The 26,564-nt window shown below is 41.3% G+C and overlaps 1 protein-coding gene across 4 annotated transcripts in view; it reads left to right on the top strand.

Annotated features, from left to right (window-relative positions):
- Nucleotides 1–26,564, top strand: part of MCC (MCC regulator of WNT signaling pathway) — a 340,541-nt gene that overhangs the window by 257,108 nt on the left and 56,869 nt on the right. For all 4 annotated transcript variants that reach the window (XM_054032915.1, XM_054032914.1, XM_054032917.1 and 1 more), the window contains 5 exons: nt 5,380–5,543; nt 8,408–8,614; nt 24,995–25,141; nt 25,491–25,580; nt 26,169–26,317. In XM_054032915.1, the coding sequence (XP_053888890.1) occupies nt 5,380–5,543; nt 8,408–8,614; nt 24,995–25,141; nt 25,491–25,580; nt 26,169–26,317 (757 nt within the window). The remainder of the gene's footprint in view (nt 1–5,379; nt 5,544–8,407; nt 8,615–24,994; nt 25,142–25,490; nt 25,581–26,168; nt 26,318–26,564) is intronic.

Raw genomic sequence — 26,564 nt, forward strand, 5'->3', positions numbered from 1 at the left:
TAAATAAACTTATTTGGCAGATTATTAACGCTAAAGCATATTAATTGTTTTCATAGAGAACTGAGTTTGTGGGAAGTTCATACAGATACAACTTCAGTATGAGTTCATGCACATACAACTTCAGTAGGAGTTTTACATGCACACAGGTTGCAGGATCAGACGCTGCTTTGGCCATCCATATTTGTCATGCCACTGATATGTTGATGGGTTTGTTTTTAACATGAATTCCCTTTTGCCTGCACTAATTTCACATTCACTCCAGGGCTGCATTCTTTTGCAATCCTATTCCTACACAAAGAGAATTTTTGAACATTTTTGTTGATCTCCCTATGCAAAGTTAGAAATACTGCATAAAGGCAAGGGCCCACGATTGCTGCCCTGTCATTTAAACACAAAGGAACAAATGCTACCTTTGGATTTTGAGATAACAGTATTGAATCTGTGTCTTGCATTCTATTCTGTTCTGTATGGGTTCTTATATTGTGCTCATCACCGATACAGACAAGCTTCACCCATATGTTAGAGAGTTCCGTTGTGCCAGAGGAGCATAGTTGTCGATCATGGTGTTCTCCCAGGGCTTTATGTGGTCATTTAAATAGGCTGGGCCTAGGCCATGGAGCTGGCTGGAAGATAAAGGACTGAGACCTTGAACTTGATTTGAAATTCTATGTGAAGCCTGTGTAACCAAATGAGACCATCACTAGCACATTGGAGGACATAAGTATTTTGGTTTTAAGGTTGCTTTTATTTCCCCCTAAATGTTAATTGGGCCATTTTTTTTTTAATGACTGCCTAAATTACAGCCACAAAATTTGTACATGGCAAACCTTGCATTGCATACAGTTGTCTGGTTTTTGTACATATCTGTGGATGTAATTTAGGTAGTCAGGTTTGTCAATTTGTCTGGTGTTAATCAAGGTAGATGAGTTTTTGGTTGTGAACTTAAGGTTATTTATTTCATAGTCCACAGGCGCTGACTTTCCAAAGTGCCGGGAGGTGCTTGACCCCCAGCTTTGTCCCAGGCCCCGCCCCCATTCCATTCCTTCCCCCAAAACCCCACCCACACCCCACCTCTTCCTACCACCTCTTACTACCTCCTCTCCGCCCCGCCTCTTCCCGCCCAGTTCCACCCCCTCCCCCAAGCACACTGCTTCTTCGCTCCTTCCTCCCCGCCTCCTGCACACCAGGAAACATCTGTTCACGGCGGGCAGGAGGCATGGGGAGGGAGGGGAAGGTGCTGATCCGCGGGGCCCGCCGGCGGGCAGGAGGCACTAGGGGGAATGGGCGGGGAACTGATAGGGGGGCTGCTGGTGGGTGCTCAGCACCCACCATTTTTTCCCCATGGGTGCTCCAGCCCCCAAAGCACCCATGGAGTTGACGCCTATGTCAGAGTCCCCTGTTCCCTCGCACCTCACTCTTTCATAATCAGCCTCTGTGATCCTTCATTTTAAATTCAGGTTTTCAAAGTGGACTAAGGAAGTTAGGTGCCCAACTCCCATTGAATTTCAGTGGGACTTGAATGCCTATCTCCCTTAGGCTCCTTTGAAAACACCAGCCATATGTTTTATATCTGATTGGAAGGTCTGACTGTAATGCGGTCCTAGGTGGAGCAGTGTTATTCCTATGGTATTGCTCCACCGAGGACCTGAATGGATGTCACCCCTTTTAATATTTGTACCCCTGTGAAAGTAATGCATTGTCATGAAATCTATAAATCCATTGTGTGCTGTACAGTACAATAACTGATTATTGCATGATGCCTTGGTTATTAATGGCCCATAAGTGAATACAACCAAGAGGCATCAGAACCCAAGAATGAGTTCAACCATATGATGCACATCAGGGACTACTGCTGATATTTATCACTGAATGTAAGTTGGAAGTGTTGCAATTAATTTGTAAAGTTAGTTCACAAGATAAGAGGGATCATTTGGTTGTCACAAAATTGGGGAGTGAGTGGATAACACCCCATATAACCCAGTGCTGTCAGACTGCCGAGGGAAGGGTCCTCTGGCCCTTGCCTTGTGAGAAGGATGATGATGTTTTCATCCTAAAGCATCTTGTGAATGTGATCACGATGTGGAGCCTCACAAGAACAAGGGTTGTTATTGGGGACCGATAAATATTTCCAGTCTTCTCTTCAGTTGCATGCATAGAAGAAACAGCTGTGAAAATGAAATTTTAGCTCTGTAAAATAATCTCTCTGGGGTTTTTGTGTAAGCTTGTGGACACTTGGCAGTAGTTTGAGCACAAATCCCCAAAGTCCTTCCTTTTAGAGGATATTGGATTATATCATCACTGATTTCAGAGTAACAGCCGTGTTAGTCTGTATCCGCAAAAAGAAGAACAGGAGTACTTGTGGCACCTTAGAGACTAACAAATTTATTAGAGCATAAGCTTTCGTGGACTACAGCCCACTTCTTCGGATGCATATAGAATGGAACATATAATGAGGAGATATATATACACACATACAGAGAGCATAAACAGGTGGGAGTTGTCTTACCAACTCTGAGAGGCCAATTAATTAAGAGAAAGAAAAAAAAAAAAAAAACACTTTTGAAGTGATAATCAAGCTAGCCGAGTACAGACAGTGTGATAAGAAGTGTGAGAGTACTTACAAGGGGAGATAGAGTCAACGTTTGTAATGGCTCAGCCATTCCCAGTCCTTATTCAAACCGGAGTTGATTGTGTCTAGTTTGCATATCAATTCTAGCTCTGCAGTCTCTCTTTGGAGTCTGTTTTTGAAGTTTTTCTGTTGTAATATAGCCACCCGCAGGTCTGTCACTGAGTGACCAGACAGGTTAAAGTGTTCTCCCACTGGTTTTTGAGTATTTTGATTCCTGATGTCAGATTTGTGTCCATTAATTCTTTTGCGTAGAGACTGTCCGGTTTGGCCAATGTACATGGCAGAGGGGCATTGCTGGCACATGATGGCATATATCACATTGGTAGATGTGCAGGTGAACGAGCCCCTGATGGTATGGCTGATGTGATTAGGTCCTATGATGATGTCACTTGAATAGATATGTGGACAGAGTTGGCATCGGGGTTTGTTACAAGGATAGGTTCCTGGGTTAGTGGTTTTGTTCAGTGATGTGTGGTTGCTGGTGAGTATTTGCTTTAGGTTGGGGGGTTGTCTGTAAGCGAGGACAGGTCTGTCTCCCAAGATCTGTGAGAGTAAAGGATCATCTTTCAGGATAGGTTGTAGATCTCTGATGATGCGCTGGAGAGGTTTTAGTTGGGGGCTGAAGGTGACAGCTAGTGGTGTTCTGTTATTTTCTTTGTTGGGCCTGTCTTGTAGGAGGTGACTTCTGGGTACTCGTCTGGCTCTGTCAATCTGTTTTTTCACTTCAGCAGGTGGGTATTGTAGTTTTAAGAATGCTTGATAGAGATCTTGTAGGTGCTTGTCTCTATCCGAGGGATTGGAGCAAATGCGGTTATATCTTAGAGCTTGGCTGTAGACAATGGATCGTGTGGTGTGTCCTGGATGGAAGCTGGAGGCATGTAGGTAAGTGTAGCGGTCAGTAGGTTTCCGGTATAGGGTGGTATTGATGTGACCATCGCTTAATAGCACAGTAGTGTCCAGGAAATGGACCGCTTGTGTGGATTGATCTAGGCTGAGGTTGATGGTGGGATGGAAATTATTGAAATCATGGTGAAATTCCTCAAGGGCTTCTTTTCCATGGGTCCAGATGATGAAGATGTCATCAATGTAGCGCAAGTAGAGTAGGGGCGTTAGGGGACGAGAGCTAAGGAAGCGTTGTTCTAAGTCAGCCATAAAAATGTTGGCATATTGTGGGGCCATGCGGGTACCCATAGCAGTGCCGCTGACTTGAAGGTATATATTGTCCCCAAATGTGAAATAGTTGTGGGTGAGGACAAAATCACAAAGTTCAGCCACCAGGTTAGCTGTGACATTATCAGGGATACTGTTCCTGATAGCTTGTAGTCCATCTTTGTGTGGAATATTGGTGTAGAGGGCTTCTACGTCCATAGTGGCCAGGATGGTGTTTTCTGGAAGATCACCAATGGATTGTAGTTTCCTCAGGAAGTCAGTGGTGTCTCGAAGATAGCTGGGAGTGCTGGTAGCGTAGGGTCTTAGGACAGAGTCTACATAACCAGACAAGCCTGATGTTAGGGTGCCAATGCCTGAGATGATGGGGCGTCCAGGATATCCAGGTTTATGGATCTTGGGTAGCAAATAGAATACCCCTGGTCGGGGTTCTAGGCATGTGTCTGTACGGATTTGTTCCTGTGCTTTGTCAGGGAGTTTTTTTAGCAGATGGTGTAGTTTCTTTAGGTAATCCTCAGTGGGATCAGAGGATAATGGCCTGTAGAATGTGGTGTTAGAGAGCTGTCTAGCAGCCTCCTGGTCATATTCCAATTTATTCATGATGACGACAGCACCTCCTTTGTCAGCCTTTTTGATTATGATGTCAGGGTTGTTTCTGAGGCTGTAGATGGCGTTGTGTTCAGCATGGCTGAGGTTATGTGGCAAGTGATGTTGCTTTTCCACAATTTCAGCCTTTGCACGTCGACGGAAGCAATCTATGTAGAAATCCAGTCTGTTGTTTCGACCGTCCGGAGGAGTCCATGCAGAATCCTTTTTTTTGTAGTGCTGGTAGGGAGGATTCTGTGGGTTAGTATGCTGTTCAGAGGTATGTTGGAAATATTCTTTGAGTCGGAGACGTCGAAAGTAGGATTCTAGGTCACCGCAGAACTGTATCATATTCATGGGTCTGGAGGGACAAAAGGAGAGGCCCCGAGATAGGACAGACTCTTCTGCTGGGCTAAGAGTATAGCTGGAAAGATTAACAATATTGCTGGGTGGGTTAAGGGAACTACTGTTGTGGCTGCTTGTGGCATGTAGCAGTTTAGATAGTTTAGTGTCCTTTTAGTGTCCATCACTGAGTGAACTGGGCAGAAGAGCATTTTGATTCCGAGGGAAAAGTTTTCTTGCTGAGCACAAAGATCAGGAGAAGCTGCAGTAATGAGAGAGAGTAATAAAAAACAAATTGGGACAGTGACATGGGAGTGTGCTAAAACGTGATGTCTTTAAAATATGGAGAAGGTTTTTCAAACAAGAACAACCACTCCAAATAAGTGGATGAGGCGATTATTTGTGTGATTGTGAGTAATTTGAGAGTTTAGGCTGATGGCATTCAAGCCTAGAGATTTGTAAGGAGAAATCAATAACTTATGCAAATAGGCTGATGGTATTCAAGACTGGAGATTTGTGAAGAGCAGTGTCGGACTGTAGGAATATACCATTTTACAGGAGTGGAGCCTGTCTTGCTGAAGGTAAGTATTGAATGGTAGTAGCTTTTTAGCTTGCGACACCCAGTGCATGTCTAACATGTTCTTTCTGTTTCATAGATAACTGCAGTGACTTGAACTCCGAACTGCAGAGAGTGCTGACAGGGCTGGAGAATGTAGTCTGTGGGAGGAAGAAGAGCAGTTGCAGTTTGTCTGTAGCAGAAGTGGACAGACACATTGAACAACTCACCACTGCCAGCGAACATTGTGATCTAGCTATTAAGGTGCAACAGCATTAACTAGTCACTAAATGCATTGTGTGCATACTGGGATACATGATAATACCTTGCATTTATAGCACCTATCATCTGAGAATCTCAGAGCACTTCACAAAGATTTACTGTGCCTCACAACGGCTTGTGAGGTAGGTACAGTAGTATAACTGTATTTGCATATGGGTGCACTAAGTCACAGAGAGATTATCTATAGATCTTGTATAGAGCTTTTCATCTATAGATCTCAAAGCACTTTACAAATATGGGTAAGCCTCATCCTTATTTTACAGATGCGCAAACTAAGGTACAGAGAGATTGCCTGACTAGCTTTGCAGTTATAAACATGTCATTTATTTAAAGTACCTTACACAGAATAGGCTGACTAATGGTCAAGGTATTTAGAAGAGTAAATAATAACTATCAGAGGAAGCAATGGCTATTTAAAAATTACAAACTGAAGATGAAAGAGCTGTAAATATTTCTGCACATTAGCTCCTTACCACACTCCTATAAAGTAGGGAAAATAGGAAACTGCAGCAGAGAGTTTATGATGTGACGGATGCCACGGGAGCTATTGGAGTTCCTGGTATCCAGGTTTGTGCTCAGAACATTAGATCACATGACTAATTACAGTGTGTGAGGCTAGATTCCAGATTTATCCTTGATGCATCAGCATGCATTATCAAACTGAACTGTAACACTGTATAATCGGGAATGAAGAAAAACTCAATAATTCATTAGTTCCCCCAGAGAAATAGTTCCCTGTATGTAAGAACTGCCTTCTATTCTCTTCTTCATTGCAATAATGTAGTGTGCTAGTTAACAAACCAGAGCTGAAGCAGAGCATGCCACATCCAGAGAACTGCAGACAGTTTAGTTAGCAAATGGATGTTGGTCACATCAGCTTGTGAGAGCATAAGCGCAGAATGATACTTGGATTCAGTTAACTTTGTACATGGTAGTTATCAACATGCCTGTCAGAGTAATGAGGTGAGTGGGTGCATTTAACGTATTATGCGGCTTTTCCAAAAGGAAGCACTGGAAAAGGGGGCTGGTATCTTTTTACCTTTTCTGCGGCTCATTTTTGATCTTTCCCTTTCTTTACTTGCAGTGGTAGTTACTATGTTCTGTAAGATGCATTAAAACAGATTAGCAATGCTGACAAAGACTGAATACTAGGTGGAAGTTTCCATTGTATCTGAAATAGTTGTTAAGTAGATTTAATTATAAATACAAAACTTCATATTCCAAATATGAGATTTGATTCCTTGAGTAGCTTTCTGTATATTGTCTCCAATAGAACATCCAGCAATATCCTGTTTTTCTTTTTGCCATCTCTAACAAATTTTATTTCTTCTTCTTCTTCTTCTTCACATTTCAAGAATGCAGCTCATTCATGCAATGAGAAAGTTAAATGCTCCTTGAAGCAGTATGTGATCTTGAAATAACCTGTCTTGTTTTCTGAATCTGATTATTGGAGACCTGTAGATTCAGGTGGAGGGTTCATTCTTTATGAAGCATAGCAGCTTGTTTTGTATTGCATGGGTTTTACAAGGTATTGCTAATCAGAAAAAGAGGGTAGGAACCTCCTCATGAGTAGTGTGTATTTGGTATTTACTCTTGAGCCGAACTGTATGAATTGTTACATTTACAACTGTAAACCAATTATAAACGTGATGGGGGAGAAATATGGTCCAATGTTTACAGGAGGAAATTGATAGTCAGGACATGCAGGTTCTGTTCCTACTTCTTTCATAGACTTGCTGCATAACCTTGGACAAGTCACTTAACCTCTTTGTGCACAGGCCTGTATAGGGGTTAGTGTGGCTCTGCACCACCTTGGGCGGAAGCTCTGGAAGGGATTGTGCATCAGAGAATCCCAGTTCTTCACTGAGGTCCCAGGTACACAGAAGAAATGTATAGGCTGCACCATCCTAAGGCATAGTGTATCCCATCCCCTTCCACACACACACACGCACAGTGTGCCTGGCCAAGGCTACTTCCCCTTCCCATATCTCCTTGTGCCCTTGGGGGGTAACACATGTCCCTGGGGACTCATGGAAAGAACCATCCTTGTGCTCCCCCAAATGTGGGACTGCACTTGTCCCTGTCATGCTAGTATGTGAGGATTCCTTGCACCTTCCCCAGCCCTACGCACCCATTCAAGAGCCAGGCACAATCTGGCATTGTAAGTACATCTACACTTCAGCTGGGAGGGTGCTTCCCAACACAGGTAGACAGACAAGCACTAGCTCTGCTTGAGCGAACGTGCTAAAAATAGCAGTGTAGCACAGATGGCAAGTCAGGCTAGGTGCCTGAGTACAAACCTGCCTGGACCCACTAGGTATGTATTCAGGTGGCTTGCATGAGTTGCCACCTGTGCTACCTCCTCTACGCTGGCTCAAACTCTCATGTCTGTCTACCTGTGTTGGGACACACATTCCCAGCAGCAGTGCAAATATACCTTGTGTGTCTCAGTTAAGTCATCTGCAAAAGAGGCACGACACTTACTCATGGTGAGGCATAGTGAATGTGTTATACTTTGAGGCCATCTGAGGAAAGGTGCTGTATAAATGCCAACTGCGTGCTGTTGTTTGTGTATATCTCAGTGAGGTGAACTTTTATTTATAAAGCACCCATCGTCTGCCCAGGTACTCATGGTGCTGAAGAGTAGAAAGATTACAAACTATAATAATGAAAACAGCCTTCATTAAATTCAAACAAAAGGAGTACATTGTGTGTGTTGCTTGTATGCATGTGTGTAATTGTATAGCTCCCCTTACATCCTTATGTGGTGGCAGTGTAGTAGTATTGGCCCTTTTTAATATTCTCCTCCTGCTCCTTTCTGTCTTATTGTGACTGTGTTTTTGCAGACAGTAGAGGAGATTGAGGGTGTGCTGGGACGGGATCTTTATCCAAACCTGTCTGAAGAGAGATCTCGGTGGGAAAAGGAGCTGGCTGGCCTGAGGGAAGAAAATGAGAGCCTCACTGCTATGCTGTGCAGCAAAGAGGAGGAGCTGAACAGAACCAAGGCTACCATGAACGCTATCCGGGAAGAAAGGGACAGATTGCGCAGAAGGGTAAGACTACCAGCTCTCTACAGAGTACATAGAAGAGCCTTTCAAGTAACAAGGATCTTTTCAGTTCATTCCAGGCCACATAGGTTTGTAACTGGGGAAAGTTGATACCCTGCACCTTCTTTCTTGCACCATTTTTTTTGGAAGTGAAGCAATACACGTTGTAAAGATCTAGGAGTGAATGGAAAGAAATTGCAAGGAGCTTCTATATGATGAGCAGTCAAGATATACAAAGCCTAATATCAGAAAACATGTGTTAACTGTAAGGCTGGTATTCATGGGCAAGAAAGTATGTGTAAGTTGTTTATAGATAAAGCAGATGTTCATTTAGTGGATTTTCCAGTGAACAACAAATAGATCTTTGTCTTAGATGAGAATTCAATTTGTGATTAAGAGAAAGTAAAAGAGAGGACACCTGTCACTGGGAAATAATGCTCTGTGAATTGAACTTTTAGTAGTCCCAGCCCTGCCCTCTATCCCTGTCTCCGTCTTCCAGCTGTTTGCGATGTCAGACAAAACTGTTGTTCTTTATGTAGACACTGAATTAATACAAGAGGAAATACAGAAAAGATGAAAGTTTAAAGAATCCATGGTCAGTCTCTGGTATTCTTTTAAATTATTTACTGCCTCTCCTTAATAGACAAGTTAAGAAATTTTGCAGTGTTCCATGAAACATCTGCATGTGAAATAATAATTTTTGTATCATTTTTCTTCCAAGCCTTGTGTTGTATGTGGGTAAAAATTTAGAGACCTTTGTATTCTTTGTAAATTGTTGAAAATGTTGTTTTTTTACCTAGTGGCAGCGGAGCAAGCTCTTCCTTGAATGCTACATATTTAAGAGATCAGTACTCTTCAGCATGGTATTAGACTATATCGTTTGCCATTTCCAGTCTTTGGATATCCAGCCATAGATCATCTCACTCAACAAAGCTTCCTATCCATCATAACATAATGAGTTTATTTGCTGCTAAGGCCAATTACACCTATAATCTGCTGTGGTGCTTACTAGATCTTTGTCTGATGCTCTGTTTAAAATTTCACGTGTGTATGTATACATGCATGTGTGTATGCCTAAATTTCTGTTTGAGCTAGCGCTGTCGATTAATCACAGTTAACTCACAAAAATCAATTGGGATTTAAAAAATTTATTGTGATTAATCGTAGTTTTAATGGCACTGTTAAACAATAGAATACCAATTGAAATTTATTAAATATTTTGGATGTTTTTCTACATTTTCAAATATATTGATTTCAATCACAACACAGAATATAAAGTGTAAGTACTCACTTTATGTTATGTTTATTACAAATGTTTGCGCTGTAAAAATGATAAAAGAAATAGTTGTTTTCAATTCACCTCACTACAACTACCGTAGTGCAATCTCTTTATCGTGAAAGTGCAACTTACAAATGTAGATTTTTTTTTTGTTACGTAACTGCACTCAAAAACAAAACCGTGTAAAACTTTAGAGCCTACGAGTCTGCTCAGTCCGACTTCATGCGCAGCCAATTGTTAAGAGAAACAAGTTTGTTTACATTTACTGGAGATAATGCTGCTCGCTCTTATTTACAGTATTACCTGAAAGTGAAAACAGGCGTTCACATGACACTTTTGTAGCCGGTATTGCAAGGTATTGTGCCAGATATGCTAAACATTCGTATGCCCCTTAATACTTCGGCCACTATTCCAAGGGGCATGCTTCCATGCTGATTCCACTCCTTTAAAAAAAAAAAAAAAAGTGTTAATTATTAAATTTGTAACAGAACTCCTTCGGAGAGAATTGTATGTCTCCTGCATTCTGCCATATATTTCATGTTATAGCAATCTTGGATGATCACCCAGCATGTTCTTCATTTTAAGAATGCTTTCACTGCAGATTTGACAAAACGCAAAGAAGGTACCAATGTGAGATTTCTAAAGATAGCTACAGCACTTGACCCAAGGTTTAAGAATCTGAAGTGCCTTCCAAAATCTGAGAGGGACGGGGTGTGGAGCATGCTTTCAGAAGTCTGAAAAGAGCAACACTCTGATGCGGAAACTACAGAACCCAAACCACCAAAAAAGAAAATCAACCTTCTGCTGGTGACATCTGACTCAGATGATGAAAATGAACATGCGTCAGTCCACACTGCTTTGGATCCTTATCAAGCAGAACCCATCATCAGCATGGACACATGTCCTCTGAAATGGTGATTGAAGCATGAAGGGACATATGAATCTTTAGAGTGATTGGCTGAACAAGAAGTAGGACTGAGTGGACTTGTCGGCTCTCAAGTTTTACATTGTTTTATTTTTGAATGCAGTTATTTTTTGTACATAACTCTACGTTTGTAAGTTCAACTTTCATGATAAAGAGATTGCACTACAGTAGTTGTATTAGGTGAATTGAAAAATTCTATTTTATTTTTACAGTGCAAATATTTATAATAAAAAATAAATATAAAGTGAGCACTGGAAACTTTGTATTCTGTGTTGTAATTGAAATTAATATATTTGAAAATGTGGAAAACATCCAAAAATATTTATATAAATGGTATTCTATTATTGTTTAACAGTGCAATTAATCACGATTAATTTTTTTAATCGCTTGACAGCCCTCATTTGAGCATTTGTTTTCTCTTGCAAAATGTTTGTCTCCCATGTAATCACATACAATGCAGTGTAAATAGTTCTCAGCCCTGAGGTGTTCACACTGAGTACATGACACAGTATTTTCACTTTAACTAGGACCATTGCCACATCTTGAGCTACAGACTAAGTTCAAAGAGATGTTTGCTGGTTTCTCAGTATAATGAAGATATTATTTGTTTTCTGTTTTCCTTCAGCTGTGCAAATCTACCACAGCTATGGACAACATGAGGGTGGTGTTGTATAAAACTTATTTGGAGGATGTTCTTAGTCAGGATGTATGTTTGCTATGTCAGCCTTTGGGAGGTTTTGGAAAGTACAGTCCTCCTGGCCATATGCAATAACTAAACCCAGATCTACATTTTCTGGTAATAAAACTTAGGAACTATAAGAGGTTGAGGTGTTTAAAGAAGAGGGACTAGAACAAACTGATAAATTAAAGGGCAGTGAAGACTAGATGGTAAGCATCCAAATGTGCTAAGGAATTTAAGAATGGATTGGCTGAGCAGCTCACAATAGGCAACTTCTAATTAAAATCACACCAGAGGATTGGAGGATAGCAAATGTTGCATCTCTTTTTTAAAGGTCTGGGGAATTACAGATCACTAAGGCTATGCCTACACTAGAGACCTTACAGCAGCACAGCTGTACCAATGCAGCTGCGCCATTGTAAGGTCTCTCGTGTAGCCACTCTGTGCTAACGGAAGAGAGCTCTTCCATCAACTTAATTAAACCAGGGGCAGTAACTATGTAAGGGGCACACCCCTAAGCGACAAGTTTTGCTGACATACGTGGTAGTGTAGACATGGCCTAAGTCTTACTTGCTTACCTGATAAATTAATGTAAATGGTCATTTAAAAATAGAATGAATAGAACTTACATTATTCTAATATAATAGGGTCTCACTAGCATAGTTCTACAAAGGAAAATTATACCTCAAAAATCTAATAAAATTCTTTAACATGTCAGCACAATAATGGATTAAAAAAAGACAGCTGACATAATTTATTTGAAATTTCAAAAAGATTTCTAGAAGTGCCTTACAAAACATTATTAAGGAATCTCAGAAGTCATGGAGTGAAAGGATCAGAAAATAGATAAGTGACAGAAAACAAAAAATAGGACTAAATGATCAATTTTCATCATGGCAAAAATGCCATGAAAGTGCTGTGTGAACCAGAACCATATATATTGTGTTTAATATACATTCTAATTATCTGCAAAAGCAGGAGCAGTGAGATGGCAAAACTGGCAGATATGTAATTATTTAGGTCAGTCAGCACTGAAAAAGTCTTCCAACTGGCTGAGGAGAAACATTTGGGAAGGGGAGAGAGATTTGGGATGGGCAAGAGGAAAGGGAGTAGGGATTGAGAAGTAGGGGGAGAACTAGTCGAGGTCCAGAACACAGAAATTTTAGGGGAAGAGAGAGAGAGGCAGGCAGATAAGGGGAAAAAATGAGAAAATAAAAAAGCAAGCAAGCAAGCAAAAACATAGAAAATTTAGAGGCCGAACCCAAAAGGAAGTCAGAATTTTCAGAGTGGAGGAGAAGGATCTGGCATGGCACCGGAGGGAACAAGATAAAAATATTTATTTAATTAATTTAGAAAATAAGGCCAATTATATTTTTACAGTGTGGATTTAGTGCTTGTGAAAGGACAAGTACATCGAAGGCCAGCCCGCACCTCAACCCTTGCCTGAAAGGATCACATCTAGGATGCTGTGTGTGCAAGAGAAAATTTCCCACTGTTGCTGGCAATGGTTCAGTTCCAAAAGGGTTAGCAACACTGGTAGCTGTCATAAACATACAGCTAAGGATAGCATAAACCCCTCCTTTATCTGTAAAGGGTTAAGAAGCTCAAATAACCTGGTTGGCACCTGACCAAAAGGACCAATAAGGGGAGAAGATACTTTCAGATCTGTGGGGGAAGGTTTTTTGTTTGGTGGTCTCTTTGTGTTCTCTCCAGGACAGCGAGGAACAGGCAGGGAAAATACATCTCCTAAAGCCATACCTGAACTAAGCATCTAAGATTACAAATTGTAAGTAATAGGAAGGAAATGCATTAGATTATCTTTTGCTTTAGCTTGTGAATTTTCTCCCAACTAAAAATAATTTTCTACCTTTTTCATTCATTCTGGTTTATTAAATATGTTTGTTAAAATATGTTTTTGAATACCACACTTAATGCAGAACAATTAGTTTAATTCCCCTTGGAGGAGTCTGTTTATTATACGTGACCGTGTCAGGAACACTATGTAATTGTTGCACTAGAAAGCATGTTTGCATTTATAATGTAACCTATGTCCATAGCTGCTGCACAATAAGTGTTTTCTTTGCCCTGTTAAATATTTTATATATGCAACCCTGAACCCAGAGTCACTTCAGATTATTTCCCCAAGGAAGTGCAGGGAGGAGACCCTGCCAAAACTTAGTTTTTGTTCTGCATAAATTAAATTGGATAGAGAAAATAACTGAAGCTGATCAGATCAATAGGTCTGTTACTTTAGCCCAATGTCTGTAATCAAACAAAGTGCTCTCAATAGGTTTTCGGAGGCTTGTTAGAGTTTTAATTAAATTAGGTATTTAATGCATTCAGTTAACAGATTGTGCCACTTTGCAGAGCAGTAGTTAAGAAATGACATGCATACAGATTTTTGTTTCTCACAGGTCATTAGTAAATGAGGCAATTACTTATTTCTGTAGGATGCCCATAATGTAGTTGCTAATTTCACAATGCAGAGGTTTACCCTATCTCTGAGTGATATAGCCATCCTAAAGTAAACTGTTTAAAGTCTAGAGGCAGCTATTGCCAGTAGAAAGTGTTTTTTACACACACACACGCACACACACTCTCTCTCTCCACACTATTGCCAGTAGAAAGTGTTTTTTACACACTCTCTCTCTCTCTCTCTGAATAACTTTATACCCATCCCTCCCCGAGCTCATTGGTTGTATCCATAGCCAATGAGCACAACAGACTGGGCAACCAGGTTCAACCCTCAAAAACAAAGAGGCTCGATCTCTGGCAGAAAAATTTATTCAACTGCTAGTCTCCTATTGAGAATGGCCAATCACCAGGCCCTACTTGGCTATTATGTTTATAACATTTGGCAGTTTATAGCCAAGTTTGTGGACTCGCTGCCAGAGGAGCCCAGGAGGGAGTTCCTGGCTATTCTTCATGAGGGCAAGACAGTGATGAGGGCTGCTTCCAAGCAGCCTTGGACGCAGCAGACTTTGCAGCCAGGACCATGGCTTCAGCCATATCCATGAGGAGACCATCGTGGCTGCAATCATCTGGGCTGTTGGTGGAGGGCCAGTCGATCCAGGACCTCTCCTTTGATGGCCTGGCGCTGTTTACAGAGAAAACAGACCACAGATTACATGGCCTGAAAGACTCTAGGGCTACTTTGCGCTCCCTGGGCCTTTACATGCTGGCACCCAGAAGAAAGTGGTTCAAACCACAGAAGACCCACAGATTTAGTAGTCAATCCTGATCAGAGCCCTTCCACAAGAAGGGCAAGGGCTATAAATGTCGACAGGGCCAACCGCCAGCCTCCTCGGCTCACTCGAGCTGTACCGACCACCAGCCGGGTAACAAACAGGCATTTTGAGGGTGCACTCAAGGGCGACCTCCCAGCCTGTGTCCTAAATCCAACACCCCTTTTTATTTTCCAACCATTTATTGCCCTACTGCCCTGCTTGGGCTTCTATAACATGAGACCAGTGGGTGCTCAGTACTGTTGCAGGGGGGTATACCCTCCAATTCAAACAACACGGCCTCCATGTTTTCTGTCAACAGACAGGGGGAGCTCGATCATCAGCCCTTTGTCAGGACTTCTGTATCCAGCATTCTATCCACCTGGAAGCCTTGCATTCCCCGGCGTCCAGAACGCGCTGGCAGATTGCCTCAGCAGGTCCTTCTTCTCTCACCACAAGTGGTCCCTCCACTTGGAGGTCGCCAGGATGCTCTTCCAGAAGTGGGGAGCTCTCTGAGTGGACCTATTCACCACCAACCAGAACAGAAAATATTACTGGTTCTGCTCTCTGCAAGGTCTCGACAGCAGCTTGCTATCTGATGCCTTCCTCCTGTCGTGGTCAGGAGACCTGATGTATGCCTTGCTGCCAGCCCCACTGATCGGCAAGGTCCTCTTGAAGATCAAAAGGGATAAGGCTCTAGTCATTATGATCGCTTTGGCTTGGCTGCGCCAGCATTGGTTCGGCACACTCATGGACTTAGCAGTGGCAGCCCCAGGGACACTCCCCAGCCACCTAGACCTGTCCTCTTAGGATCATGGACGATTCCTGCACCTGCACCTTGCCTCTCTTCACCACATAGTGTGGTTGCTGCATGGTTAAATCCCGAGGCACAAGCCTGCTCTATTCAAGTATGGCAGATCTTCCTGGAAAGCAGAAAGCCCTCTACCAGGGCAATGTACCTGCTAAAGTGGAAGGGCTTCTCCTGCTGGACATTGGAGCGGAATATCTCTCTGATCCATTCATCTCTACAATCCATCCTAGATTGCCTGCTTCACTTAAAGCATTAGGGCCTTGTTTATTCATTAATCAAGGTACACTTATCAGCAATATCAGCATCCAGGGTAGATCAGTATTCTCCTACGAGATGACGATTAGGTTCCTGAAGGGCTTTGAGAGGCTTTTCCTGGCAGTTCAGGACCCAACTCCCCAGTGGGATCTTTACCTAGTCCTCGCCAGACTCACTGGCCCTCCCTTCGAGCTTCTGGCTTCCTGCTCCCTTTCACACCTGTCATGGAAGGTCGCATTCCTTGTAGCTATTAGCACAGTGAGGCGAGTCTCCGAGAATAAAGCCCTCACATCGGAGCCCCCGTACACTGTGTTCTACAAGGATGAGGTCCAACTGCATCCCCATCCAACCTTCCAGCTAGAGGTTGTGTTGCACGTCCATGTCAACCAGGATATCTTCATCCCAGTGCTCTGTCCAAAGCCCCATGTGTCCAACAAGGAGAGGCGTCTGCACAACGCAGATCTACTCAACTCTTCATTGCAGTAGCTGACAGGATGAAGGGCCTCCTGATGTCTTCTCAGAGGATTTCGTCCTGGAGCACCACCTGCATCCATACTTGCCATGAGATAGCACCAGCTGTGCCTCCACTGATAGTGAAGGAAAGTGAAGAAGGAAAGATGGTTATTCACCTTTTGTGAGTTCTTCGGTTGTTCTTCGAGATGTGTTGCTCATGTCCATTCCATGACCCATCCTTCCTCCCTCTGTTGGAGTTCCAGCAAGAAAGGGGATGGGGGAGCTGGCGGCACCCCTTCATACACATGCCATTCCAGAGGGCACCAGAGCCAATCCCCTATAGATACCACTGAGGGAAAAACTTCTGGCACTGGTGCATGTGGTGAGCACACACACCTACAATGGAATGGGCATGAGCTACACATCTTGAAGAACAACAGTTATGAAAGGTGAATAGCTGTCTTTTATGCAGTGCAGCATTGTACAGTTAAAGGGTACTCCAACTTTGCCATGAGCCTGCAGGATACATACGATTTACATTTTGCATAAAATGGAGCATTCTGCTGCTGGTCTTATCTTCATTATCTTCCTTCTGTTAGGGAGAGACAGGCCCCAACACTCGTCTGCAAGGATCAGTGTGAAGCATTGCATGCTGGGACTTATAATCTTGTATCAAAGATTACAAGAACTGCAGAATGCTTGGTAGAAAGCTGTAGGTTACGTAGTGCACTTTGGCCTCCCTTGGTTTACAGTCAGTAGGTAAGGTTTTGTATGTATATTTATTTTCTGAAACATTTGAGAGAATATTTTGGCACCTTCATTAAATGACACAGAAGGTTCTTTTCTGTTTTTCATTGTGTGAATTCCTGAACCATACATCCAGTTCATGCTCAGACTAGTGCTCCTTCCCCATCCCATTGAAAAGGACTGTGCTCGGGTGTGGCTGAAAAGTCATGAAGACCCAGAGACTGGAAAAGGCACTGGCCACTCAAGACGCATTTAATTGTCAGAAGACTGAGTCATACACTAGTGTTGCATTCTTCCATCCTGCATTCCAAAAGTGGCGACTAAGGGGGGATACGATAGAGGTCTATAAAATCATGAGTGGTGTAGAGAAAGTAAATAAGGAAGTGTTATTTACTCCTTCTCATAATACAAGAACAAGGGGACACCAAATGAAATTAATAGGTAGCAGGTTTAAAACAAACACAACGCATTGTCAACCTCTGGAACTCCTTGTCAGAGGGTGTTGTGAAGGCCAGTACTATAATGGGGTTCAAAAGGGAGCTAGATAGATTCATGGAAGATAGGTCCATCAATGGCTATTAGCCAGGGTGGGCAGGAATGGTTTGCCAGAAGCTGGGATTGGGTGACAGGGCATGGATCACTTGATGATAACCTGTCTATTCATTCCCTTTGGTGCACCTGCCATTGGCCACTGTCAGAGGACAGGATCCTGGGCTTGATGGACCTTTGGTCTGACCCAGTGTGGCAGTTCTTATGTTCTTATCCTACCCACATACAAGGCTTGCATTCTGCGTGAATAAATCAGAAGGCGGGGAAATAGTATGCAATATTTTGTTGCATATTTTGCAATATTTTGTTATGCTTAGTCCTGCTTATAGTAGAAACATAATAATTGGAAAGTATTAAAATTGTAAAAGAGACTTCCATTTCTTAGGGAGTTATTGAATGATTAAATAATCAGGTCACTGGTCAAGGAGGAGGGAGAAATGGTGTTGCAGCTGACACCCTTTTTATTTAAAGTTGGATTAGGAACTAATGCACTAATTATCTCTTAATCAAAATAATAGAAAAGTGATACCAATTGAGAGTTCTTGGTCATACTTTATATTGAGGGCAAATTTATAAATAGTTTATAAAGGTTTAAACGATGTTTAACTATATGGATAGTCAATCATTATAGAACTCGACAAGTCAATATGTTGCTTATAACCACTAGAACAGGGGTAGGCATGTGAGCTGATTTTCAGTGGCACTTACACTGCCTGGGTCCTGGCCACCAGTCCAGGGGGCACTGCATTTTAATTTAATTTTAAATGAAGCTTCTTAAACATTTTAAAAACCTTATTTACTTTACATACAACAATAGTTTAGTTATATATTATAGAGTTCTAGAAAGAGACCTTTTAAAAACATTAAAACGTATTATTGGCACGCGAAACCTTAAATTAGAGTGAATAAATGAAGACTCGGCACACCACTTCTGAAAGGTTGCCGACCCCTGCACTAGAACATATTCTACTGATGTGCTTGTAATTATCTATAACACATACAACTCATGTCTCCAACATACTTATATACATCTATTAATCATTTATGAATGCTTTATAAATGCAATCTTAATATAAAGTATGGCAGGGTTTTCTGTCTCCCACCCTGTTTTCATTTTTTTTTTCATTCAGTGGTTCGTAATTGTCCCACCCTCTGCATTCTAAGGAAAAAATGTTAGAGATATACAATTCTTGCTTTCATTTTTACTTGTGTTACTAAGCATTATTTAATATTAATAAACCTAATTAGAAATTACTTACTACTCCAATTAGAATAGTAATGACAGTATTTACTAGCAGGGAACACACACACACACACACACACGCACATATATAAAAAAATAAGTTTCTCTGTAAATGAATTTAGTATTCCTAATACATACACTAATCTTGAGTCTCACAATTGGGTTGCCCTGTCTACTAGATATCATGGATTCAGTTAACGTTTTGTTAGTGTGAAAACTTCCCCCATAATTTGTGCTGTGTGCACAGTCCTTCCCCAGTTTACTGCCTCCATCAGTGAATGTTCTGACAGTGTTCCCCGCTCAAATCACTGCTTTACTAAAGCTATCTTATGCCTGGTTTCTCCTTGAAGAACAATCTACAAGACTCTTAAAGCAAACAAAGAACCAAAAACGGATCTCCTCCACAGACAACAGTGCAGCCTCTCATAAGCCACCCTCCCCACCGAGAAGACACTCAATAGACTTCTAAGAAAGAATGCAACCTCATGCTGTCTGAGAGCATACTCACTACACCTCAGAGGTCAGAGGCCTTTCCTAAGCTGTTACTTGCTATCTAAGAGGATGCTTAGTGGGGGCCCAGCTGCTGCTGGTATTGTATACCTAAGTTAGTAACATGAAGGAAGCTCTAAATGGAGAAATCCCAGAGGTCATGAACCAGCTTTTGAATAGGAAGACTGTTTCTGCATTACTGGGCCCTTGCCTCTGCCAGGAGGAAGATGTATTCCTGCATGACAGTGGAGTCAATCATGTTAGACTTGTTGCTTGCAGCATTAGATTTTAGACAACACAGGCAAGTACTGCTTCATCTAACTCAGCCCTTAGAAGTTGCTTGAACACACAAGACAGTTGGCTCAGCTATTAGATACTTTCCTTCAGGATGACAGAAGATACACCAGGGTACAATGTATTTCAGCAATACTGACATCCAGCTATGTGGTATAGCAACTCCCATCATATGTCATACCTTTCAGGGGTGCTGGAACAATTTGTATAATGGGGGTGCTGAGAGCCACTGAACCAAACTGTGCACCCTGTCTGTAATGGAATCCACTTCAAGCCAGGGGGTGCTGCAGCACCCCCCGTATCCCTAGTTCCAGCACCTATGGTACCTTTTATATGGCCACTCGTGCATCACACAGGGCTATCGTCAATATATTATCCTAGGCAAAAGGAGCTCATGGCGTGGTTAATGGGTATCTTTTCATTCCCATAGTGAGGTTCCACTTGTACACCGTATTTCTTCTCCTGATTACCAGAAGAGCTGGGGAAATAAATGGGATAATAATAAATTATCCAAGTACAAATGAACTGGCCTCACCACTCCTGAATTGCAAACCACTGGAAGTGTGAGCCTTTGATTTCCCAATTCACAGTTCTTTTACCTTGGAACCCAGTATTACTCCAAAACCTGACCACATGGAATTTGACTGCACTTTGTGATTATTCATCCATTGACACTCAAACCACTCAGAGATACTAGGGAAGAAATGATGGTTCGGTTAGCCCATGAGTCTGGGAAATAATTTCAGAATTGGGATACCAGCTGCTCTGCTTATTGAATCAGAAGTATTTGACTTTCTGTGAGACCTCTTCCACAAGGCTTCACATTAAGGTCATGAGCCACATGAGCTCTTGTAATCTCTCTGGAAGCCAAGAGAATCTAGCCATTTATCCTTCTTTTACCTAGTTTCTGAGATCAGTAACGAAATGGAATTACATTTATTTCTTTGAGCTCTCAGGCAACTTTCCTTTGAGCTCATAGCAGACAGGTGACTATTTCTTTTTCCTATGTTCCCTGTTAGGTGAGTAAATTATCTGAGAGACCAATGTACCCAACAACCCTTTCTGCAAGCTTTTGTTTCCCAGAGAAATCTAATTTTTATCGTAGGCTCTTAACTTATATATCGTAGGTACCCTCACCATCTCTTTGTCCTAGACCTAATCATTTTAGAAGTCTTGGAGCTACACAAGTTGAAACTGTGCAGACTCTTAAGTTCGGTTCCTGTAGTACAGAAAACTTGAGTTAGACTGTTAGATTTGGTCCTTCTCACAGTTACAAAGGTGTAAATCAGGATTATCGACGTGGAAGTCAGTGGCGTTACACTGGTGTGCCTAGAGTTGTCTGTAAACTTGGTCACATCTGGCCACCCAAAAATATGCTTTTAATTGAATCTAAGATATAGAGGTATTAATTAGGTATGTTGGTCATCAGATTTATACACATGTACAAATAAAATTCCACCAAGCATCACATTCACTCTGAGCCCTCTATTGGAGAGAGAAGACCTTGCAAGAAATCTGCAGGACAGCTACTAGAACATCCCCATTTTCATTCCTAAACCAGGCTCACTTTTCGTGTGCAAGTGGGGTTCTGCAAGTGTAAGTTCTGTTATTTGCACAATGAGTGAAAGTGCTGAAAGTGTACATATAGGTGGTTGTCTGCATATAGTTGAGCGTTCATGAAAAGAGAGAACACTTTGGAGATTTAAAAGTCTTAGTAGATTTCTGAGCCTCAGTGGATGCTGTTTGTGTTTCTCAATAGATGCTGTTTAACCATCCTGATCTTAAATCTTTCACCTCCCTCCACACCTCATCTCAGTGTTCTGCTTCTCTCCCCTCCCGCTCTTAACTTCATGCTTTCTTTCATATTGCTCTCAAAACTTGCCATGGCATTCCTCTTTCATCTCACCAAACATCCTCAATTTCTTTCTTTAAATCCTTCCTCAGAATTCATATTCTTTCACCTTGCTTTCCACCACTGACCTCCAATACTGTACTATTTACACCATCCCATGGTGCTATCTCAGTATCAGTCTAGAAAATATCAGAACTTGTAAGTTGTAGTCTCAACATAAAGTCGCTCACATTATTTATTTTAACCCTGTTTCCTAGCTCTTCTTTTGTCATCTTCATTTTCCATTTAGGTAAGGCACAAAAATTTCATGGAAAGTTCTGGTGCTATATAAACAATATTTTTCTTCTGACATTGTAAGCTCTTTGGGACAGGGACAGTATCTCTAGGCATATCTTGTACACGACTGAACACTCAGTCAGAAGTTAATCTACACTATATAATGAAAACAAGTAACAGTGCTTATTTGCCCCAGTATTGAGACTTCAGATTGGTGGATGTAGAGATGTAAGAGGCTAGGACAATTTTAACCTTGTCTGTAAATTAGTCTTCTCATAATTCATACATCCGCCAATCCAGAGAAACCGCCTCCTATAACATTTTTCTCTCTCGATCCCTCTTCTCTGGTCTTCCTTTATTTTTTCTCTAGAATTACCATTACCTGTAGCTTGGAAAGTTACTTTCTGAGGAGATGGTGCATTCAGCTCTATCAAGAAGGTTTTGGTGACCAGAAATAGTTAGCTGAGCTGCCTCTGGGCTCTCCAGTGGGTGGGGCAACCCAGTAATGAGATTTTGGATTGGTGAATGTATGCATTATGAGATCACCTATTTCCAGGTAAGACAAATTTGTTCTATTTAGCTACTCAACATTACTATAAATTCACTGCAAAATGGACACATTCTTATTTTCATTTACAAATTGTAATGATTCAGCCTGTAATCTACTCAGCTAACACTCTGGATTTGTATGTAAAAAAGAGACCACACAGTTCAGGGTTGTTAGTGCGCTCTCTTTTTTCACCTTTTGTTTCTGAAACGGAATATTGAAGCAGTTAATAGTGTACATTGATGGTTAGGCTGTGCTCTGAGTTTTTGACCATGTGCTTTCCTAAGTAAAGCTGTTTTCCTGGCTGTGGTCTAAACTTGGTTAATTTTTCTTTCTATTACAAATATTGTTTTACAAATCCTTTACAGCAGTTCACTCTGTAATTGTGATAGATCAGTAATCACTGCTCGATAATAAAGTATAGACCAAAGGAAACGACTCTGTCAGTGTTTGATTGCATTGTGAGGAGCTCTATGGAACATTGTCCATGTAAGGTGGCTTTAAAAATGTATGTATGAGACTGTGTACACAGCATCATGGGAACAGTAGTGACCACTGTGGTTAAGATTTCAGACACTTTTCACTTTAACCCTCTGTTTTTAGTTGCCTATAACTTTGCAAAACTTTCAGTTTTGGAACCAAAATCTTCCAAGTTTGGTCTCTGGCCAAAGGTGATTTTTTTTTTAAGTTTGAACGAAAACGGTACAGAATATTTTGAATACAAGGAGAAGGGGAGGAAATACTTTTCTCATAGATACAGTCTTTTAAAAACATTTCGCACAGCTTTGCAGCCTAAATAACTGGGGAATGAAAGTCAGAGTTTGGCATGGAGATAGCCTTGTTAAGAGAAATGCTCTTGTGTATGTTAGTAAAATTTGATGTGGATTTGACTGAGGTCTTGTCTACACTGGTGGTTTGGTTTGGTTTGGTTTTTTGCATCAGTGTAGCTGCTCTAGTATAAATAGTGACATGCGTGAGCATGACCTCAGTGCAATTCACCAGTTTCTATACCAGTGCAGCACTCCTACCCTAGAGGGTTGCAGTAATGCTGTTATATCGGTGTCAAATGTGTATGTAAACCCAGCCTGAGTTACCAATTGAAAATTGTTTGCCGTGGGTGGGTGTTTTACATGTATGTGCCCAGCTAATTAAAATGTATTGAAGAGGTGCATGTGCTGGCCTAAGGGCTCCACAGACATGTTTGACTCCGTTTCTCTGGACCTTGCAACATATAAAGGGGTTGAGCTATTGGATGCACTTTGTGTAAGGTTCTTAGCGTCCCATTCTGGGTGAGCCTCCAAGTTATTCCCACAGTTAGCCTTTTTAACCAGAGTTCTTATTACTGCTACCTTCATCGTTCCCTCTCTTCTTTTCCCTTGTATTGTTTGTTACACTCAATTATTTTGTCTTAAATGAGATTGAAAGCTCTTTGGGGCAGGGCCCTTGTCTTCCTATGTGTCTGTACAGTGGACATAATGAGGCCACCACTCTTGATAACAATGCTAAAAATTAATAACAATAACAATGTACCTTAAGAGCTCTGAAGCTGGGAATGCCCAAAACCTTAATGCAACAGCCTTAAGTTTGACTGAGGGCTTATGCTTGAAATATTAACCTATGTTTGGTGCTAATATATATTTATGTATAAAATCATACTTGTACAATGGTATAGAAATTATAGTCTGAATTTTACAAGTGGCTGTGAGATAGGTCATACACAATTAAAACGTTACTGCATTTTTTAGAATTTTTGGCAAAATATCAGTTGTACATTGGCTGTTCATTGTTTTAACAGAATCCACACGTAAGTTAAATATGTAAGTAAAAATAAATTTGTCATTCAGGGAATTTTCCCCTTCAAACTGGGGAGGGTGTTTTTTTCCCCTTTTCCTTTGATGCCAGGATGCTAGTTTTGCAGAAAAATGAGCTCTGTTAATTTCCCCTATGGTATAATTGCTGTGTTCAAGCCGACCATTTATTCTTTGTTTGTTAAGTATTATTCTGAGGTAAACCCTATAATCTCTTACCCAGCAATACCATTTGGCTTCTTCAAGCCATTTTTTTCTTAGCCCTAAAACTATTTTGAGGTCAATTCTGTATTTCTTTGGCATATAATGAGGACAGTTCAGTTCTTTACAAAATGTGTGGTTATTTAGAGCTTCAGCAAACGATTGGTTGGGTGCTCTTTCTAGAAGTTCCCATTCTTGACATTACTCACTCCGTGGTGCTCTATTTAATTGTAGTTTTCAAAGTATTAATAAATTATTTACATTTCAATTACTTTGGCCTTTTAATGCAGTGAAGTCATCCTGGGATATTTATGCATGAGAACTATTTCATCAGTTTTAGAGCCTCTCTCTCCAGCCATTGAAGACTCTAGCAGTAGGATCTCTGTCTACTTACCATGTTCTTTACACTTGCTAATCTTAGTCCAAAGCATTATTTTAACTTCATTCCAAAGAAGGAGATTCTTATACACATAATATTGTTGCATTCAAGGGATTATATAAAACAAGCTGGAACGAAGAATTGTTCTGTGTCAGCAGATTTGTGTATTTCCACACTGAACTAGTTAGAAGGGGCTGGCAGTGGGGGAGAGTTCTGAATCAATGCCCACCCCTCCACAGTGAAAGCCTTACAATAATCAGAATTTCCCTGGTCTTGTCAGTCAGTAATCATCAGTTGGATGCCAGCAAAAGGGGAAAGAGCTAGCTAATTATCTAAACAATAAAAGTAAAAAAAGAATGTTACATTTGATTTTAGGTTCGGGAACTGCAAACACGTTTACAGAGCATCCAGGCAACAGGCCCATCCAGTCCAGGTCGTCTCACTTCTGCAAACCGACCCGTGAACCCCAGTACTGGAGAACTGAGCACGAGCAGTAGCAGCAATGACATTCCCATTGCCAAGGTGAGCTGTTGTGTGCTGCAGTGATGCCTCTTATTATCTGGAAGAAGCAGACTTCATTGTGCACAGCTGCTGTGCAGGCATGCGATTAACTGGGAAGTATCATCTAGAATCCCAGGGGTGTTTTCAAGGGCCCTAAGCGGGCCCATGAACTCAGGCTGCAGGAAGAGATAAAGTGCTAATAATTTTAAGTCTCTCTTAGTCACAACACAGATGCCAGCTTTCATTTATCAACTTAACGTGGGATTTCCAAGCACGGTGAATGTGTGAATGATGATGCATTTTGCATAGTTGTGGAGAACATGGGGCGTGGGATGCCTGTCTGTAACTTGTGTAGCTTTGTGGCTTTTAGATTGCTGAACGAGTGAAGCTCTCAAAGACAAGGTCAGAGTCTTCATCGTCTGACCGACCTGTCCTAGGATCAGAAATCAGCAGCATAGGGGTGAGTGCTAATAATAAATCAAAATAATAAACTGCGCACACAGCTCATCCTAACATGAGTATTGCAGGAAAGAGCCAGGGGTGACTGTTATGTTGTTAAAAACAAAAACAGTATCTTACTATTTCAAAACTAATTTTATGGAAAATATTTAACAGGAGAGAGAGAATAAATGAATACGCTTGTGTAATCCCCAGTTTTACGTTAATGTGTAGTCCATGCAGTTGCCATAAATTGGTGGCCAAGGACCTAATCCTTGAAACCCTTGCTCATCTGAGTAATCATATTGACTTCAAGGGGACAATAAATATGAGTGAGGATTACTCCCATAAATAAGGGTTATGCAGTTGCACCCCAAGTTAGACATCTCTAGAAGAGTAGTATATCAAATTCTGCTCTGATAACACCAATGTAAATCCAGCAGAACACCATTGCTACTCCTGATTTACACTTGTGTAACTGAGAGCAGTATTTGGCCCTTTTGCTCAGCTTTCTTGAAAGTATAGATGTTCTCCAGAGAACCTGAGAATCTACAGTATTTTTAAAAACTAGCCATCCACTCGCAGCAGGTTTATTATTCATCCTGTGCAGGTATCTAGCAGTGTGGCTGAGCACTTGGCCCATTCTCTCCAAGACTGCTCCAACATCCAGGAAATCTTTCAGACGCTCTATTCACATGGATCTGCTATCTCTGAAAGCAAAATCCGAGAGTTTGAAGTGGAAACAGAGAGGTTAAATAGGTAAGATGGAAGGTTAGATGCACTTGTAGTATTTTGCCTAGTATTTGTTTTGTTAAATTGATTTTATTTTCATTATTGCCTGTCACATATCTTATATGTTCATGCTTGACTCCCAGTTCGTCTCTGGCAGCTCCAAATAAATGTGAAACTTGGATAATAAAGAGGTGATCTTAACATACATTAACAGTTTTTTCTACCAATATGATAATTTGAACATATACGCTAAGGCCTGTAATGGATTTGAATC

The sequence above is a fragment of the Malaclemys terrapin genome, chromosome 6 (assembly GCF_027887155.1).
Source record: "Malaclemys terrapin pileata isolate rMalTer1 chromosome 6, rMalTer1.hap1, whole genome shotgun sequence".
Taxonomy (NCBI): domain Eukaryota; kingdom Metazoa; phylum Chordata; order Testudines; family Emydidae; genus Malaclemys; species Malaclemys terrapin.